Source organism: Mandrillus leucophaeus, unplaced genomic scaffold, assembly GCF_000951045.1.
Source record: "Mandrillus leucophaeus isolate KB7577 unplaced genomic scaffold, Mleu.le_1.0 Scaffold1, whole genome shotgun sequence".
In the NCBI taxonomy this organism is placed as follows: Eukaryota; Metazoa; Chordata; class Mammalia; order Primates; family Cercopithecidae; genus Mandrillus; species Mandrillus leucophaeus.
In genome coordinates, this window is record NW_012098097.1 from 13,741,876 (window position 1) to 13,762,509 (window position 20,634).

A 20,634-nucleotide genomic window follows, 5' to 3' on the forward strand; every position below is an offset into this window, starting at 1 on the left:
AGTTTTCTAGGTCTTGCATTTAGGCATCTGGTCCATTTCAAGTTCACTTTTGTTGTGGTATGAGTGGGGTCCAGGCGCAGGTTTTGTGTGTCTCTCTCTAGTCATCCCAGCAGCACTTGTTGAAAAGATTGTCCTTTTCCTGTTGAAATCCTGTGACACCTTTGTCAAAGATCCGTTGAGTGTGAGAGTGTGTGTGTGTGTGTGTGTGTGTGTGCGCGCGTGTGTGTCTGTGTGTCTGTTTCCGGACTCTCTATTCTGTTCCGTTGATCTTTTTGTCATTCTTTCACTAATACCACGTTGTCTTTCTAACTAGAGCTTTACGGAGAATCTTAAAATCAGATAGTCTGAGTCTTTGATGTTGTTTTACAAACTTATTTTGGTTACTCTAGGTCCTTTAGGTTTCCATTTAAATGTTAAAACTTGCTTGTCAGTTTCTGGGGGGAAAATGCCTTCTGGGATGTGACTGAAATTACATTGCATCCATAGATCACTTTGAGGAGAATTGAGGCCTTAATAATATTAAATCTTCTCCTTCACGGACATGGCAAATCTCTCCAGTATCTTCTTTTTTTTTTATTTTTGAGTCAGAGTCTTGCTCTATCACCTGGGCTGGAGTACAGCGGAACAATCTCGGCTCACTGCAACCTCTGCCTCCTGGGTTCAAGTGATTCTCATGCTTCAGTCTCCCAAGTAGCTGCGACCACAGGTGCACACCACCATGCCCGGCTAATTTATTTTTGTATTTTTAGTAGAGATGGGGTTTCACCATGTGGGCCAGGCTTCTTTTCTCTATTGATAGTGCCTTATCCTTTGAATAAGTGTTTATTTGAATATTCAAGAAGTACTTTCTTCTTGGACTAGAATAATACCTTCCAAATTTTTCCCACATCTATCCCCAAGTCTTTCAATTCTCTTTTCCAAGCAACCTGTTACTGTTTCATAAAAGCCTTTCCAGATACATTTCATGCATGCATATGCATTATTCTCAGGCGTTTCTCTCCACTTAAAAATCACCCGTGGCAGCTTGGTGTGTCCCGCTCTGTACCTCGGTTTTTCTTGTGCTGTGTCTTAGAGTCATTTCACATCAGAACACACAGAAATCGCCATTGTTCTTTTCAGTTCTCTTCACACTGTGTTCTAAATGATGCCTGTGCCATAATTTAATCATCCTCATCGATCCGTAATGAGGCCCTTTCCTGTTTTTTATCTTTTTCTGATGTCATCAGTGTATCAATAAATATCCACACCCATTAAACATAGATACCAGATGGCCAGGCGTGGTGGCTCATGCCTGTAATCCCAGCACTTCGGGAAGCCAAGGTGGGCAGATCACTTGAGGTCAGGAGTTCGAGACCAGCCTGGCCAATGGGGCTAAACCCTGTCTCTACTAAAAATACAAAAAAAAAAAAAAAATTAAGTTGGCATGGTGGCGCATGCCTGTGGTCCCAGCTACTCGAGTGGCTGAGGCATGAGAATCACTTGAACCCAGGAGGCGGAGGTTGCAGTGAGCCGAGATCGTGCCACTGTACTCCAGCGTGGGTGGCAGAGTGAGACTCTGTCTCAAAAAAAAAAAAATAGATACTGGATGACTGGACGCAGTGGCTCACGCCTGTAATTCCAACACTTTGGGAGGCCGAGGCAGGTGGATCACTTGAGGTCAGGAGCTCGAGACCAGCCTGGCCAACGTGGCAAAACCCCATCTCTACTAAAAATACAAAGATTAGCCAAGCATGGTGGCGCACACCATGTAATCCCAGCTACTTGGGTGGCTTGAGGCTGCAGTGAGCTGAGATCATGCCATTGCACTCCAGCCTGGGTGACAGAGTGAGACACCATCTCAAAAAAAAAAAAGAGAGAGAGACAGAAAGGAATGTTTAAAGTACAGCAGAACATCTCAGAATAATAGGAAAACATGCCTCACATACAAACAAAAATTCAAATCCTCATGCTGAAGCATGAGAATCACTTGAACCCGGGAGGCAGAGGTTGCAGTGAGCCAAGCTCATGCCGCTGCACTCCAACAAATACAGGATTTGAATCTGTATTTTAGATCTGATTATCCGACATCTGTGTTTTAGAGCTTGATATTAATGACAGGTATCTCATCGCAGCATGCTAAGGGGAAAGACAATAGAATTTGAAGCGCGTCCGCTGGTGTTCCCTCAGCCACACCATTTCCTGCAGACCTTGGGCTAGTGATTGGAATGCTCTGAGTCTCAGTGGCTACATCTGTAACGCTGGACTCTTTCCTTCCTAGGACTATTGTCATGGTTAAGGCAGATGGGCAGATGAGAACCCCCAGCCCAGCTTCTGACCCATGTGTCGCTTTCCTTCTCCCCATAATCATAGTACAAAAGAGTTGTCAACGTGGACTTTCCATAGGTAATAGTTCTGTTCATCCATTTGAAAATAATAGTTGGCCGGGCGCGGTGGTTCACGCCTGTAATCCCAGCACTTTGGGAGGCCGAGGTGGGCGAATCACAAGGTCAGGAGATCAAGACCATCCTGGCTAGCACGGTGAAACCCCGTCTCTACTAAAAATACAAAAAACTAGCCAGGCGTGGCGGCGGGCGCCTGTAGTCCCAGCTACTCAGGATGGTGAGGCAGGAGAATCACTTGAACCTGGGAGGCAAAGCTTGCAGTGAGCAGAGATCACACCACTGCACTCCAGCCTGGGCGACAGAGCAAGACTCCATCTCAAAAAAAAAGAAAAAAGAAAAAAAGAAAATAATAGTCAAGATTTGGTTATTGGGTGCAAAATACCGTAAGGGAGAAGGAACAAGGCCCAGTGTTCAATAGCATGTCACAGTGACTACGGTTCACAGTAAGTTAGTGTGTATTTCTGAATAGCTAGAGGAGAAGATTTGGAATGTTCTCCACACAAAGGAAGGATCACATGTGAGGGGATAGATGGCCAGTTCCCCAGATTTGATGGTGACACGCTGTATGCTTGCATCAAAATATCACATGTACCTCTCAAATATGTGCCAATCTCTCCATGAAAATTTTTAATAGAAACATTTTTTAAAGATTTGGCTACTATTTAAAAAGTTGGTTTCCTGCTGGGTGCAGTAGCTCACGCCTGTAATCCCAGCACTTTGGGAGGCCAAGGCAGGCACATTGCTTGAGCTCAGGAGTAGGAGACCAGCCTAGGCAACATGGTGAAACGCCATCTCTACAAAAAGAGTTTAAAAATTAGCCAGGCATGGTGGCGCACACCTGTAATCCCAGCCACTCAGGAGGCTGAGGCAGGAGAATCACTTGAACCCGGGAGGCGGAGGTTGCAGTGAACCGAGATCGCGCCACTGTACTCCGGCCTGGGTTACAGAGTGAGACTCTGTCTCAAAAGATAAATAAATAAATAAAAAAGAGTTGGCTTCCTAATTTATTTCTCTATGCATTGAGTTCTATTTAGTGAGCTCCCCCGTGTGGGGCACAGCTCTGTGCACTGGCTCTCTGATGTCTCACACGTAACTGGCTCTTCCCCCTCCATTTCTGCAGAGAATGCCAGCATCAAGCCAGGTCCATCGACAGTGAGATTGAGGCCTATAAGAAATCCATCATGAAGGAGGAAGAAAAGAACGAGAAGCTGGCGAGCATCCTGAACCGGACAGAGACGGAAGTCAGACTGCTGCAGAAGCTCACCACCCAGTGCCTGACCAAGCAGGTGGCCCTGCAGAGCCAGTTCAGCATGTACAGGCTCACCCTGCAGGACACAGAGGATGCCCTCAGCCAGGACCAGCTGGTGAGGCCGGGCCCGCCCCACAGGTCACGCCTGGCACGCTGTGGTGCCTCTTCAGGCACATCCACCCTGTGGCTCCTCCTCTCCAGGAACAGATGATACTCACAGAGGAGTTGCAGGCCATCCGCCAAGCCATCCAGGGCGAGCTGGAGCTCAGGAGGAAGACAGACGCTGCCATCCGGGAGAAGCTGCAGGAGCACATGACCTCCAACAAGACCACCAAATACTTCAACCAGCTCATCCTGAAGCTGCAGAAGGAGAAGACCAACATGGTGGGCCCCTGCCCCAGGGTGGGGCTGTGCGAAGTCGCCTGCAGCCTGCGCATGTGAGGGCAAAGGCGTACTGGGGGCGGAGAGGGCGGAATCAGCGTGAGCAGAGGGCCCTCGTGTGCTCACTCCTTTCCATGGCGTTCCGGTTGTAAGGGTGATACATTTTTACTGTAGAAAGCCTAGAAATAGGCCAGGCGCGGTGGCTCAGGCCTGTCATCCCAGCACTTTGGGAGGCCGAGGCGGGTGGATCACCTGAGGTCAGGAGTTCGAGACTGGCCTGGCCAACATGGCAAAACCCTGTCTCTGCCAAAAATACAAATAATTAGCTGGGTGCGGTGGTGGGCGCCTATAATCCCAGCTACTCGGGAGGCTGAGGCAGGAGAATCGCTTGAACCTGGGAGGCAGAGGTTACAGTGAGCTGAGATCATGCCATTGTACATCAGCCTGGGTGACAGAGCGAGACTCCGTCTTAAAAAAAAAAAAAAGAAAAAGAAAGAAAACCTAGAAATACAGAAAGGCATAAAGAAGAAAATGAGACAGCTCTAGGCCCACCATCCAGAGGCAACTTTTTTTTTTTTTTTTTTTTTGGTAAATGTCCTTCTGGAAAGTTTTAATACAGAAATACATTTGCACCCACCCACAAACATACACATGTAGTCATTCTCACACACGCAAACACATTCACACACACGCACACACATGCAATTGCACATGACCCCACACACACACAAGGAAACGCAAACTCACACATACACACACACCACACACACAAACTCCTACACACACACACACTCAAACTCCTACACACACACACACTCAAACTCCTACACCCACACATACACTCAAAATCCTACACACATACACACACTCAAAGTCCTACAAACATACACACTCAAACTCCTACAAACACACACACATACACAAGCACACACCTTACGCAGCACTGGACTCAGGCCCATTTTCTTTTTCTTATTTAGTTATGTATTTTATTTTTTGACACAGGGTCTCTGTCGCCTAGGTGGGAGTGCTGTGGCACAATCACAGCTCACTACAGTCTCGAATCCCTGGGTTCAAGTGGCCCTGCCACCTTGGCCTCCCAAAGCCCTGAGATTCTGGGCCTGTGCCACTGTGCCCAGCCCCCAGGTCCACGTGCATCCATTTGTCATTAATATCACTGAGCTATGACACAGAGAGAATGGGAGTCAATGAATCTTTGCTACTTGTATAGCTTTTCATTTTGCTGTATTGACCATATTCAACATAACATTTCCTCATGCCACCAAATATTCTTCAAAACCTCAATTTTCATTTCTGTATAACATCTTATCCTACAAATGTACATATTTTGTTTACTAAGTCTCTTGTTAGGCACTTCAGGCTGTTTCTCGTTTTATTTTATCTTATTTTATTTTGTTGTTATTTGTTTATTTTTTTGAGGTGGAGTTTCGCTCTTGTCACCCAGGCTGGAGTGCAGTGGTGCCATCTTGGCTCACAGCAACCTCCGCCTCCCGGGTTCAAGCAGTTCTTCTGCTCAGCCTCCCAAGTAGCTGGGATTACAGGCATGCGCCACCGTGCCCAGCTAATTTTTGCATTTTTAGTGGAGATGGGGTTTCACCATGTTGGCAAGGCTGCCCTCGAACTCCTGACCTTGTGATCCACCCACCTCAGCCTCCCAAAGTGCTGGGATTACAGGTGTGAGCCACCGCATGGCCAGCTGCCAGTCAAAGGCAGATTTCCCTGGGGGGCCCTGGAGTGTGACCTCAGCGTCCATTCCATAGCAGGGCACCCCCGATTGTGAGCTCACGTTCACTTCCCCTGGGATCTTGCTTTATCCTTTATTGCCTGTGGTAGGGGGTGGAGGGGACTTGTGTCCTTAGAAAAAACAATTCCTTACTTGAATGGTTTTTTCTTTGCCTCTTCCTGAGGGGTAACCCTCCCCCACCGGCCTCAAGCAGGCCCCTTTGGAGGACCCCCCCAGAGGCCGCCACAGACCGCGCCATTTCCAGGGCACATCCCGGCAGTGGGGCCTGTCCAACAGTCCCCATTTTAGTCTGGGGGAGAGTGACGGATTCCCGATGCCAAGCTCTGCTGGTTTTGCCCTCCTGAGGATTGGGACAGGAGCTGGCCAGGCAGAGCTGAAGGGCGTGGTGGGTGTGAAGGAGCCTGTCCAGCCGTGCTGCTACACTGCCAAGTCCAGTTCCCAATCCCCAGGCCTCAGGCCCCCAGGGCCCCAGAGCCCCAGGGCCCCAGCCAAGCCCCTTTCTGGGCAGCCCGATAGGTCATACCTGTACTGCTGCCAGTTTCCAGAAGAGGGCAGCAAAGAGTCTTGGACCAACAAATTCGTCTATTACGACAATTTTCCAACGGATGCCAGTCCAGCTGTTGAAAACGGTACCTCCCACCCGATTTTTGAACTGCTCAAAGCCCCATGGGCTGATAGAAGGTGGGGTGGGGAGGCATATCTGGGAGGAGGAGCAAAGTGTGGATGGGCGAGACCACCCATCTGGAGCTGGCCACCATGGGGTCCAGGCAGTTAATCCAGGAACGGTGTAGAGGCCTGGGGGGAGCCAGGGTGGGGTCCGCAGGGACCACAAACAGTCCGGAGTGGAGCAGGGGAGGCAGGCCTGGCTGTGACAGGGGGAGGGACTGAAGGGGACTTGGAGCCACAGCCCCTGCAGGGCAGCTGGGGAGGGGGGAGGCAGGAGTCCTTGTGGGGCCCAGATCTCAGGGTGACCTTGGCAAAGGAGGAGGCTGCAAGCTGACATTGCCACACAACTCTGGATGCTGGAAGCTTCCACTCCAGGTAGGCAGGGTCTGGGTTCCACACTCTGGGAATGCTGGGTCTCCTGGGAAGTCACCTATGGTGGCCGGCGAGAGACATGGAGCCTACAGGCATGGTGGGAGGAGAAGCTCAGATGGCCCTGAGGAGGCTGGGGTAGGCGGGACCCACAGACGTGAGAGAGTTGAGGCCTTGTGTGGCAGGAGCCGACGGGCAGGGGTGGTCAGGGCAGACACGTGGCCTGAGGCCACCTGTCAGAGCCACGCCCTGGGGAAGAGGACCCCGTCCCAGTGGTGACAGCAGCTCCCTATTCCCAGAGCAGCTCTGGCCGTACCATTGCAGCTGTGAGTGTCACTGCCTCACTCCTGATTCTCACAAACGTCCTCACAAACGTCCTCTCGATAAAATCCCCATTGCCAGAAGGGATCGAAAGGAATCTGTCTAATGCCTCCAAAGAGCCCACAGAGGAGGCCAGCACTGGCTGCTCAGACCTGCAGGACAGCAGGACGGGTCAGAACCCACAGAGGAACCAGTGTCCAGCAATTGCTTCTTGCTTCATAAACCATGCTCCAAATGTGACAGAGTGTAGCACAGCCATTAAAACTTGGAGAACGTTGTCAGATTAAAAAGCAGGTTAGCACCCAGTGTGTAGGGTGTGATCCTATTTTTATTTTTGAGAGTTATATAGAAAAGCCTGGAAGGAAAAATGGATTCAGATGGGAATGGTAGCTAACTTGTGTCAGAATTGCAGGCAGTTGAACGTGTTATCCTCTATTCTGGCCTGTATTTTCACATTTCCTCACAATGTGTGTGCTCCTATTTAAGAAGTGTGTTAGTCACACTGCTGTAAGGAAATACCTAAGACTGGGTAATTGATAAAGGAAAGAGGTTTAATTGACTCACCGTCCCACATGGCTGGCGAGGCTGCAGGAAGCTTACAATCATGGCAGAAGGCGAAGCAGGCGCCTCCTTCACAAGGCAGCAGGAGAGAAAGAGTGTGTGAAGGAGGAACCGTCAAACACACAAAACCATCAGATCTCGTGAGAACTCACTCACTATCACAAGAACAGCATGGGGGTAATGGCCCCCATGACCCAGTCACCTCCCACAGGGCCCCTCCCTTGACACGTGGGATTACGGGGACACAATTCAAGATGAGAGGTGAGTGGGGACATAGCCAAACCACATCAATAAGAAAAGTGAATACCATGATCTCTCTTTTCTGTAAAAACCCAACATCTGGGTTCCAACAAGCAGGTTCCCTGCTGGGACCTTGAGACGGCGGGAAATCCAGCCTCCTGCTCACAGGACTGTGCGTTTGGAATTTCTCCAGAGGAACATCCCGACCGTCAGCGAACGGTGGATCGGTAAACTCGTCCCAGGCCTCTGGTGGGGGCAATATTCACAGGCATTTCCTTTCATCATTTCAGATGACACATCTTTCCAAAATCGACGGCAACATTGCCCAGACCACCCTGGATATCACCCGCACCAGCAGCAGGCTGGACGCACACCGGAAGACGCTGCTGGAGCTGGACCAGGACGTGAAGAAAGTCAACGAGCTCATCACCAACAGCCAGAGCGAGATCTCCCGGCGCACAATCCTCATCGAGAGGAAGCAAGGGCTCATCAACTTCCTCAACAAGCAGCTGGAGCGGATGGTCTCCGAGCTGGGGGTGAGGTCCCAGGCAGGGAGACGCGGTCCCCGGCTGACTGTGGCGCCTGGCGGGGCAGAGCTCCCTCAGGTCCCCCATGGTCAGACCTGAACTCCCGGAATACACAGAACTGCCTCTTTCCCTACCCGCTTTACAGACAAAATGGCACGTGTGCCAAGCGCTCTAAGTCATATTTTTCTGCACAGGACCAGAGAGCATTCAGGCTTTGTGGCCAGTTGGTCTCTCTGACAGTGACACAGCTCTGCCTCCATAGCGAGGAGTGTAGCGAGGAGTGTAGATAAAATGTAAAGGAATGGGCATGGCTGTGTCCAATCAGATGTTTTTCAAGGCCACTGAAGTCTGAATTCCAAATAATTTTCACCCAGCACGAAATATTCTGCTGCTCTAAGAGAAGTGGCCTAATGCGTTTGAGGCCTGATGCCGTATACGTCATCCAGGTCCCTGTACTCTCAAAGCCCCTTTGGGTTCCAGAGGCCCCACCCATCCTGCTGGTGCACCCACCATGGGGAAGCTAGAGGGGACTCCAGAGCCCCTTAGTCGTATTTCCTCCAGCGGTGTCTGTGGCTTGCAACCCTGCTGAGAGCTAACTTGAGCCCCTCAGCCTTTGTCCAGTTTCATGACCTCAGGGGTCCAGACCCTCTGCAGCCCACTCACAAAGACATTTGAGCCCAAGAAGGCTAATTTTGCTTTTTTTTTTTTTTTTGAGATGGAGTCTTGCTCTATTGCCCAGGCTGGAGTGCAGTGGCGCCATCTCGCTCACTGCACCTCCGCCTCCTGAGTTCAAGCGATTCTCCTGCCTCAGCCTCCCAAGTAGCTGGGACCACAGGTGTGCACCAGCACACCCGGCTAATTTTTGTATTGTGGGTAGAGACGGGGTTTCACCCTGTTGGCCAGGCTGGTCTTGAACTCCTGACCTCGGGTGACCCACCCACCTCAGCCTCCCAAAGTGCTGGGATTCCACGCGTGAGTCACCACACCTGGCCCCAATTTTGCTTTTTGATGAATATCCCATCTAGGGGGAAGAAGTGGGGCCCCTGGAGCTTGAAATCAAAAGGCTGAGCAAGCTGATCGAAGAGCACAATGCCACAGCGGTCCAGGCCCAGGTGACCTGGCTGCGCCTGCAGCAGGAGATGGTCAAGGTGACACAGGAGCAGGAGGCACAGCTGGCCTCCCTGGACGCATCCAGGAAGGAGCTCCACATCATGGAGCAGAAGAAACTACGAGTAGAAAGTAAGAGCCGCCATGCCCGTCCCTGCAGTGATGCTCAGACAAGCTCTGGGGCGGGGGCACCTCCCAGGGGAGGGACACTCAGTGGGGCACATCGCTGGATTTGCACACAGCCTTAAAAGCAAATAACAAACGCGCGTGCTCCCCGTATTTTGTAAATGTGAACCACCGCCTGTCCAGCTGCCCAGTTCGCAGTCACGGTGGCAGAGTTGAGAAATGTCACGAAATGTCTCCAAGCTTACAGACTTCAGAGCTCTCCTCGAGAGAGGAGCGTGGAAGGTTATCATCCCCGCCAAGCCAGGGCACTCAGGTGGAAACACTGGCACGGGAAGAGCCAGGGTCCTGCCAGGCGGGCTCCTGGTGCTGTCCCCGCATCACCTCCAGTTGGACTTAGAAAACCATTCCGCCAGGATTCCCCGACGCTTCTGAGGCCCAAGGGGCTGCCAAAGCGCCAGGGTGCCTGGAATGAGGGAGGCGGGCATCCTTCCTGGACCACTCTCCACCCACATGGCCACCTGCCGAGACGTCCCGGGTCCCGCCTGGTCTTGGGTCAGGGATCCATGCTGGTCAGGCCTGCAGCAAAGTCCCCATGGGAAATGCTGCCCAGACACATCGCGTGCCCTTCTCGGAGGTCCTGCTGCCTCTCGCCCTGCCCTTGGGTTGCCCAAACCCATCTTTTGGTGAGTAGCAAGTCCTAAAAGACACTATGGAGCTGTCAGCTGACTATCGGTGTCCCAAGGCAAGAGGTGCCGAAACACCATGCTGTGAGATGGGATCACCCACGGAAAGGGCAGAGAGAGGGGCTCACATGCCCATGCCCTGGGGCAGTCAGGGCACACCGTGGGGACAGCAGGAGGAGCCAGAGAAGCCCTGTGAGGAGTGGCCAGCGGATGAACCAACTGTGGCCTCTCGTGCCCTCCACTCGTCTTAACATCAAGAAGGGCTGTGGTTTTCTGCCCCTACCCCTGAGCTTGGCTGGGGCGGGGCAGGGGTCTAAGGGCCCCCCTCTCCTGGAGACTCACAGTGTCTGAGCATCAACCAGGTCCCCAGGCTCCACAGATCTGCACGTGTCCTGGGGGAGGGAGCCTGGCCCTCCCACACACCCCGCCCACACCTGCTGGCTGTCCCCACAGGCGGGTCCTCTCAGTTCCCTCGGAGGACCAGGCTTTGGGAGCTTAGCCGCCGAGAAGAGACCCCTCTCCTCTCCTCTGTCCTGGCAGGGGTGAGATTCAGGCAGGAGCACTGGGAAGGACAAGAGGGAGGGGATGAAGGGAGCTACAGGGAGAGACAAACCCCGGGTCACCTCTCAGACGCCGCTGCCTGCAGGCGAGGACCCAGGCCCTCCCGGGGTCTCTCCCCAAGTCTCTGTTCTCTGCCATAGGCAAGATTGAGCAGGAGAAGAAGGAGCAGAAGGAGATCGAGCACCACATGAAGGACCTGGACAACGACCTGAAGAAGCTCAACGTGCTGATGAATAAAAACCGGTGCAGCTCGGAGGAGCTGGAGCAGAACAACCGGGTGACGGAGAATGAATTCGTGCGCTCGCTGAAGGTCAGGCCGCGTCCACACAGTCCCGGGGCTCGGGACGATGGAGGGCGGGGGGACTCGGGGGCACGGTCCCTGCGGGGGGTGCTCTGCCCCAGGACGTAACTTCCACACCCGTTCAAGATGCTTGTGGGGGGATTAGAAATCCAGCCTTCAGCCCTGCCCTCAGTGCTGGGACGGAGGGCACCAGCCCCGGCACCCACAATCCCGCCCTCAGTGCTGGGACGGAGGGCACCAGCCCCGGCACCCACAATCCCGCCCTCGGTGCTGGGACGGAGGGCACCAGCCCCGGCATCCACAATCCCATGGCCCTCCCCATAGCTGTCCCGCCCCTCCCCTGTGCAGGACTCTGAGAGGGAGACCATCAAGATGCAGGACAAGCTGAACCAGCTCAGCGAGGAGAAGGCGACCCTCCTCAATCAACTGGTGGAAGCAGAGTGAGTCGCAGTCTCCAGCCACACATGGGTCATGAAGGTCACTGCACCTGCAGGCCTCTGTCCGTTGAAGACCATGTAGGAGGCCGGGTGTGGCAGCTCCCACCTATATCCCAGTGCTTTGGTGTTTGTGTGTGTGTGTGTGTTTGTGTGTGTGTGTGTGTGTGTGTGTTTTGTTTTGTTTTGTTTTGTTTTTTCTTTTGGAGACAGTCTTGCTCTATCCCACAGGCTGGAGTGCAGTGGTGCAATCTCAGCTCACTGCAACCTCTGCCCCCTGGCTTCAAGTGATTCTCCTGCCTCAACCTCCTGAGTAGCTGAGATTACAGGTGCACGCCACCATGCCTGACTAATTTTTATATTTTTAGTAGAGACGGGTTTCACCACGTTGGCCAGGCTGGTCTTGAACTCCTGACCTCAGGTGATCCGCACACCTCAGCCTCCCAAAGTGCTGGAATTACATGCGTGAGCCACCGTGCCCGGCGATCCCAGTGCTTTGGGATGCCAAGGCAGGAGGCTCCTTTGAGGCCAGGAGTTTAAGACAAGACTGGGCAACACAGTGAGACCCCATATCTACAGAAATGTTTTAAATTGGCCGGGCATGGTGGTGCACGCCTGTAGTCCCAACTACTCGGGAGGCTGAAGTGGGAGGATCACTTGAGCCCAGGAGGTCAAGGCTGCTAGGATTGCACCACCGCACTCCAGCCTGGGCAACAGAGAGAGACCCTGTCTCTAAAAGAAGAAAAAGACCACCTGGGCATGGGTCTGGAACCCACCCTAGTGGATCCCAGATTCCCCACAGAGCTCTGCCTGCCACCCTTGGCAGCAGCTCTTGAGCCAAATGAGTTCCTGCTGGAAATTGAATGGCTTTCTTTGCGATAAAGATTTTAAATATCCATTATTTTATGGTGTCTGATTATTAAAGTACCACACAGCCAGCTCTAAACATTTTAAACTATACAATGCGTGCAACGTAGCCAGGGAAAATTGCATATAATTCCAACGCTCTTCACTTCCCAGAAAACCAATGTCTAGCTATATTCCTTTCTTGTTTTGCTCTGTTTTTTACACAAATGGGGTTGTTTCAGAAGTTCCCCTTTGAAGCACTTTAGTATTTTCATGGCCATCTTTCCCTGTCACACACGTGGGCCCACATCTCCCTGTGGAAAGGGTGCGGAGCAGGCGTGGTGTGGAGGCATCGTCCTTTTCTCAGTGTGCTCTGGAAGGAATGAATAGCACAGGGATTGCCTGTTCCTTGCGGTTTGATAGAATCCAGGCAAAAAACCACCTGGGACCAATGCTTTGGGGTGCTTGTATCTTTGGTGACATTTAAATAGCTTTTAGACTATTGGTGTATTCAGGCCTTTTACTTCTTAAGTCAGCTTCTATCAATTATACTGACTTTCTCAGCTCCTACAGTTATATATCCCTGTTCTCTCTCTCTCTCTCTTTCTTTCCCACCCCCATCTCCCTCTCTCCCCCTATATGCCAGAGGTTGGCAAGCGTTTACATAAGGAGCCCAATAGTGAACGTTTCAGGCTTTGAGAGGCTCACGCTTTCTGTCACAGCTGCTTGGCTCTGCCATGGCAGCTGAGAGCCTTGTAAAGCCTTAGAGTGTGAGCTCACCGAAGCATCAGAAGAAAACTCCTAATTTCTTACACTGCCTCTCCTACCTCTCAAGACACCAGATTATGCTTTGGGAGAAAAAAATCCAACTGGCAAAAGAGATGCGTTCTTCAGTGGATTCCGAGATCGGCCAGACGGAGATCCGGGCCATGAAGGGCGAGATCCACAGGATGAAGGTGAGGGGAGGAGAGCCGCGTGGCAGGGCCTGCTGGGTGCCAGCCCTTGGGCTCCAGAGACCTGGCCACACCAAGGCCCTCGGCTGCCCCGGGGCTCCGGTGGGAACCACATTGGCCACAGTGGCTGGTGGCAGTGGGTGAGATTTCCGGGGAGCGACCCACTCTAGCAGAGTGACCTGCACTCCAATGGAGCACTGGCAAAGCGCACATCCCCCGTGACCCAGCTTTCACGGCATCTTGTTCTTGCTGTGCAGAAATACTGTGGACAATACCGCGCACACACAAGCGTGTGCGTGTCATTTCGCAAAACACTGTTTTATTCCTACTCCATGTAATCACAGCACTCTGGTATTTTTAAATGCCGGCTGTAACCCTCAAATTTCGTGACCCTCTAATGTATCCCACTGGGAGACAGAGTCTCACACCACAGGAAGGCTCAGTGAGCACCCCCATCTCATCCCTCACAGCCACGTTTTCTCTTCACGGTCACAATTAGATTTCATTGCCTTTAAAAGGCTGGTAATTAAATTGCAAGTGATAATCAAGCTAAAGGTTCAGGGCCTTAAGGATAACAATAAGAGCAGTTCATAACATTAATGGGTCTCATTTTCACAATGCCATGCTAAATAAAAATTCCTCTGCTGAGTTATTTTCCAGATCAAGTGCATATGCTAATGAGACGTTGTGTTTAAAAATACCCAATTTAATTGACTTTTCACATTACAGAAGCCACGTGTGTTTGCTGGAGCAAGCCAAGTTCTCCCCCACAGAGTAGGGGGCAAAGAGAAGGTCCGGGCTGTTCCTCCCTGTCCCTCCTTTCCCGGCTCCCCTTCCTCAGCCAGGGCGACCATGTCAGCCACTGCAGGGAAAAGGCCTCTCACCTTCTCAGATCTCACACAAATGCACAGGCAGGGCTTGCCTTGGCCCTACATGGATACTAACCCATTCTTTAACAGTTACAATATATATTATGGATATTTCACAATTTACGGATCCAGTCCCACGTTGGTGAAAATTCAGGTTGTTTCCAATTTGTTGTTGGCGTTATTGTTTTGTCCTAGACACAATGTGTGTTAGGGTTCTGCAAAGAAACAGAACCAGTAGACTACAGAGACAGAGAGAGAGACACACAGAGAGAGAGAGAAATTTATTATGAGAATTGGCTCTTATGATTATGGGGGCCGAGAAGTCCTAGGATCGGGCATCTAATCTGCAGACCCAGGAGAGCCCCTGATTCAGTCAAGTCTAAGGGCTGAGAAGGAAGCAATGGTGTCATCCCAGCCCGATGTTCCCCCACCCCCACCCCACCCCGCCCCACCACCTTCTTCTGCCTTTTTGTTCTACTGAGGCCCTCAACAGACGGTGATGTCACCCACCCTGACGAGGGGGATCTTTACTTTGTCCACTGGTTCAAATGCCCATCACTTCCAGGGACACCCTCACAGACCCACTCAAAACAGAAATCATGTTTTCCCAGCTATCCAGGCATCCCTGAGCCCAGTCAGGTTAACATAAAATCAGCCATCGCAGAGCATTATGATCACATCCTTCCTCACTGGTTCTTTTTTTTTCTCTTCGTCTTCTAGACTAGGTTCCCAAAGGTGAGATTCCTAAGTCAAAGGGTGTATAAATTCTGACTGTAACAGCCTGACATTTTACTTGTCTAAAAAGCACATGGCGGCTGTCATACCTTCTCCTCAGTTCTGGTGTGATTTATCTTTTTTTTTTTTTTTTTTTTAGGTTTTTCAGTTGAGTGGAAGCTCACAGCTTACAGTATTCAGCCCTATGAGGATTTTCTGGGTTATTTTGTTTTGTCTGTTTTTTGTTTTGTTTTTGAGACAGACTCTCTGTCGCTCAGACTGAAGTGGTGTGATCTTGGCTCGCAGCAACCTCCGCCTCCCAGGTTCAAGCAATTCTCCTGCCTCAGCTGCCTGAGTAGCTGGGATTACAGGTGTGTGCCACCATGCCTGGCTAATTTTTTGTATTTTCAGTAGAGACGGGGTTTCGCCATTTTGCCCAGGCTGGTCTCAAACTTCTGAGCTCAGGCAATCCACCTGCCTTGGCCTCCCAAAGTGCTGGGATTGCAGGAGTGAGCCACCGTGCCCGGCCAGCCCTACAAGTTTTGATAGAGACGTACAATCATGTAGCCATTGCCACATCATGATATATTTCCTCATCCTCGAATTCCCTCATGCCCTCTGTAGTCAGCTCACCGCACACCCCAGCCACCATGACAGCCACCAATCTGTCTCCATGCATGTCGTTTTGGCTTTTGCAGAATGTCACATAAATGGGTCAAACAGGGTGAGACATATTGAGCCTGATTTTCCTTCCTTAGCCTCATGCATTTGAGATTCTTCTGTGTGGTGAAGTCCAATTACACAGTCTGTTCTCTTCTTTTAGAGACAGGGTTTCGCTCTATCACCTAGGCTGGAGTGCAGCGGTGTAATCATGGCTCACTGCAGCCTTGACCTCGTGGCCTCAAAGGATCCTCCTGTCTGGGCCTCCCAAAGTGCTAGGATTATGGGTGTGCACCACGGCACCCACCCCTCAGTCTGTTCTTCCTTGAATCGTTTCAGTAGCTTATCTAAGGAGCCTTTGCCTAGCTGAAGGTCCCAAAGAGCTTCTCTTCTATTTTCTTCCAGAAGCTTCCTGCTTTTAGGTTTTACATTTAGGTCCATAATGTATTTTGAGTTAATTTTTGTGTATGGTACAAGCTGTGGATTGGGGTTAATTTTTTTTTTGCATTTGGATGTTCACTTGAGCCAGCCCTGCTTGCTTACTGAAAAGACTGCCCTTCCTCCACTGAACTACCTCCCAGGCCTTGTTGAAATCAGCTGACACATTTGTGTGAGTTCATTTCGGGGCTGTTTTGTTTTACTGATTCATGTTTCTGTCCCTTCACCAATGCCCTACTGTCTTGATTTCTGTAACTCTGTACTTACGAAATTCCTCTGACTTCCTTTTTTTTAAAATACAGAGTCTTGCTCTGTTGTCCAGACTGGAGTGCAGTGGTGCTCACATCTCAGCTCGCTGCAACTTCCGCCTCCCAGGTTCAAGCGATTCTCCTGCCTCAGCCTCCCGAGTAGCTGGGACTACAGGCATGAGCCACCACACCCAGCTAATTGTTTGTATTTTCAATAGAGATGGGGTTTCACCGTGTTGGCCAGGCTGGTCTCGAACTCCTGATCTCAGATGCTCCACCTGCCTCGGCCTCCCAAAGTGCTGGGATTACAGGCTTGAGCCACCGCACCTGGCCTGTTTTCTTATTTCTTAACATATTTTAGGAGTTCCTCATATATTGGGTTATTAGCCCCTGTCTTCAATACCTATGAAAATAGTGTCTCTGGCCTGTCATTGCCTTTGCCCTCTGTTTACGGGGTCTTTCGCCCCACAGACTTTTTAGTGTTTCTTCATGGCTCCAAGTCACTTTATGGTACATGTAAACCTGAGCGAGCTTGGTCTCCCTTCACCCTGCTGATCTTCGGGATTCTTGCCTGTTTTTTCTTTTAAATCAACTTTAGGCTTAACTTTGATAAGATAAAATGTCCTTATTTTAAACACAGAGTTTGGGCTGGGCGCGGTGGCTCACGCCTGTAATCCTAGCACTTTGGGAGGCCGAGGCAGGTGGATCACTTGAGGTCAGTTCAAAACCAGCCTAGGCACCATGGTGAAACCCTGTCTCTACTGAAAAACACACACACACACAAAAAAAAGCTGGGCGTGGTGGCAGGTGCCTGTAATCCTAGCTACTTAGGAGGCTGAGGCAGGAGAACTGCTTGAACCTGGGAGGTGGAAGTTGTGGTTAAACAAGATCGTGCCACCGCACTCTAGCCTGGGCAACAGAGGGAGACTCCATCTCAAAAAAAAAAAATTTTTTTTTTTTTTAAAAAGGCTGGGTGCAGTGGCTTATGCCTGTAATCCCAGCTTTGGGAGGCCAAGGTGGGGAGATCACCAGGTCAAGAGCTCGAGACCGTCCTGGCCAACATGGTGAAACCCCATCTCTACTAAAAATACAAAAATTAGCCAGGCGTGGTGGCAGGCACCTGTAATCCCAGCTACTCAGGAGGCTGAGGCAGGAGAATCACGTGAACCCAGGAGGCAGAGGTTGCAGTGAGCCAAGCCGTTCCACTGCTCTCCAGCCTGGTGACAGAGCAAGACTCTGTCTCAAAAATATTAAAAAATTTAAAAAAACAATGCAGTTTGGTGGGTTCTAACACACGCACACATCTACGTAGCCACTGACACCATCAAGACATAGAATCTTTTTTTTTTTTTTTTTGCTTGGTTGCTTTTAGTTCTCATGCCTCCTTGGTCGCCTCAGGTCTCGGCCATTTATCTGCCTTGCATTGTCTGCCTGTGGATTCCGGGTTCCCACCCAGGGCTGTGGCCTCCATGTCCCTTGTTCCTCCTGGCGGCACAGGCATCACTGTTTCCCCGCCGATCCCCGTACATGTCACCTGAGGATGAGCAAGGCCAGCGCCCTGGCTGCTCTCTCTGAGGCTGCAGCTCAGGCCTGCCCCAGCCCCAGCCCCTCTGTCCTGTCTCCCAGGTCAGGCTTGGGCAGCTGCTGAAGCAGCAGGAGAAGATGATCCGCGCCATGGAGCTGGCGGTTGCCCGCAGAGAGACCGTCACCACCCAGGCTGAGGGGCAGCGCAAGATGGACAGGAAGGCGCTCACCCGCACCGAGTTCCACCACAAGCAGCTTGAGCTGCGCCGGAAAATCAGGGATGTTCGCAAGGTAGGGAGCAGCGGAAAGGAAGCTGGGCGCCTGCTTCTCCCTCTGGGACTCAAGGAACACTCCAGGAAGGCGTCCTGCTGGGTCCGGGGTGAGGATGCAGAGGCTGTCAGAGGGGGTGTGCTCAGCCCTGATAACCTGCTGCTGGGTGCCAGGTCTGGGGTGAGGACGCAGAGAGGCCATCCCCAGTTCTGCTAACCTGCTGCCGGGTGCCGGGTCTGGGGTGAGGATGCAGAGAGGCCATCCCCAGTTCTGCTAACCTGCTGCTGGGTGCCAGGTCTGGGGTGAGGACCCAGAGGCTGTTAGAGGGGCTGTGCTCAGCACTGCTAACCTGCTGCTGCCATGGGCCTGCCTCTGGGAGTTTGCAGAATGCCCACACCGGACAGAGATGCTCACAGCCAGAGACGGCCGTGTTTCATTCAGCCCCTCCCTGTATATCAGAGGTGGCATTGGGGAGGTAGAGAGTTCTGGGGAAGAGGCTGGCTCATGCTGGGGAGCCTGAGTGGGCACCGGGGACCAGCTAATGGGAGCGTGGCAGGCTCCCCAAGAGCCTGCATCCCGGTACACCAGGCCATGTCCACTGGACCTGCGCTGGAAGGGCCCAGCTGGTGCTGTCCGGTGCTGACTACCTCAGCTGTCGCCAGCCAGGGGCCCTGCACTCACACTTCCCAGGTTGGCTCCATGGCCCCACTGACCCACTGTGTGACCTCAGAGCTGGTGGGCCTTGCCAGACCTGCAGGGCCTCGTCTGCTGGGGGTGGGGGGCAGAGTTAAATGTGACGGCAACCACAGCCATGGGTGGGTAGGTGGCCTTGGGGACAGCTGACAGCATGGCTTGGAGCCACGCTGGACCATTCCTGACTGGGGCATACAGTCTGACCTCCCAGAGCCTTGGTTTACTGACCTGTGAAATGGGTGCCTACCGCTCAGAGTCACCCAGAGGGTTCCCTGGAGAGTGCTGAGGTCACCCCTGTAGGGAAAGTCTAGCCAAAAACGACAGACATGCCTGGGCTGCTCATTTGGAAGTAACTGGAAGTTTCTGGAGAGAGGCGGAAGAGCGGCCTCTTCTCAGTCCTTGTCCACCACATTGGCCATTCCTGATGTCCATCCCTCCCTCAGCTTCCTAGCCCAGCCCCTGACCACTCCTTGCTGCCCTGGGCACCACCTCAGTCCCTTGCCAGGACCCCCATGCCCACCCCTCACCCCCGTCTGCTCCAAGCAACACTCAAGTCCTCTAGTCCCAGGCCCTGCACCTCACACGACGCCATCACTGATGCACAAACAGGTTCTTGTCCTCACCCCTGCCATCCCCCCCTCCAAAGACCTTCCATGTCCCCAGCCAGCCCTGAGAGTCACTGTGTCTCCTCCATCATCCTCTGGACCATGTCAGCTGCCAAACGCTGCTGCCGGGCTTTCCTTTCTCTTAATTGTGCTGCTTTCCCGGAAGGCGGAATGAACACCACACAGATGGCGCCAGCCTTGCCTCTCCCTCAGCAGAGGCCCCCACCCTCCTCTTTCCCAGGCTCCCCAGCCCGCCTCTCAGCCCTTACAGCCTCAGCCCTGCCCTTGGCACACGGCTGCTGAACTGTGCCGGTCCCCGGACAGACCCACTGCACGGGGAGCCCCAGAACCGCTCAGGCCCCCATATCTCGGCCACACCCGCCTTAAGGGAGCAGTGTGCAGCGTGGGCTGGCTGGGCCTGGCATCTCCCAGGCCTCCCCTCTCCAACCCACCCATTCCTGAAGGCGGCAGCTCCCATTCCTCTTTGTGAGCCTCCTCAGATGGAATGTGTAGAAGGTGCCTGGCAGGTCCTCCCAGCCTGACTCTTCCCTATCTGCCAAGTAGCCGGGCTGCAGGGGCCCAGCGTGGTCCTGTGACTCTCCTAGGCCACTGAGGAGTGCACCAAAACCATCCTGGAACTGGAAGAAACCCAAAGAAATGTGAGCAGCTCCCTCCTAGAGAAGCAGGAAAAGCTGTCGGTGATACAGGCAGACTTCGACACACTTGAGGCCGACCTCACCCGGCTTGGGGCTCTCAAACGACAGGTAAACATGTCCCAGGAGGTCACTGGGGATGAAGGCCATGGAACGTGCCACTCGCACAGGGGTCCTGCCTCCCCTAAGTTCTGTCCTCTGTTGATCCCAGGCCAGTGATAGCACCACCGGCTGCTCACATGTTTGTGGTTTTGTGATTTGTTCAATTGACAAATGTTGATGGAGTATCTGTTACGGGCTGGGCTCACGTTCAATGTGCGAGGGTTGCAAAATAGAACACAAAAGACAAACATCCCTGCCCTCCTAGAGGTTACCTCCTGGGACAGGAGGACAGATGATGAGCGAAATAATTTTAAAAGATACAGTGGGCCGGGCGCGGTGGCTCAAGCCTGTAATCCCAGCACTTTGGGAGGCCGAGGCGGGCGGATCACG

At 52.4% G+C, this 20,634-nt stretch overlaps 1 protein-coding gene across 1 annotated transcript in view; it reads left to right on the plus strand.

The window, feature by feature from the left end:
* Positions 1–20,634, plus strand: part of CCDC40 (coiled-coil domain containing 40) — a 78,974-nt gene that overhangs the window by 55,243 nt on the left and 3,097 nt on the right. Inside the window, exons 11-19 of the mRNA XM_011991755.1 lie at positions 3,502–3,745; positions 3,832–4,014; positions 8,221–8,466; positions 9,483–9,696; positions 11,075–11,244; positions 11,584–11,675; positions 13,351–13,471; positions 18,024–18,212; positions 20,095–20,253. Of these exons, the coding sequence (XP_011847145.1) occupies positions 3,502–3,745; positions 3,832–4,014; positions 8,221–8,466; positions 9,483–9,696; positions 11,075–11,244; positions 11,584–11,675; positions 13,351–13,471; positions 18,024–18,212; positions 20,095–20,253 (1,618 nt within the window). The remainder of the gene's footprint in view (positions 1–3,501; positions 3,746–3,831; positions 4,015–8,220; positions 8,467–9,482; positions 9,697–11,074; positions 11,245–11,583; positions 11,676–13,350; positions 13,472–18,023; positions 18,213–20,094; positions 20,254–20,634) is intronic.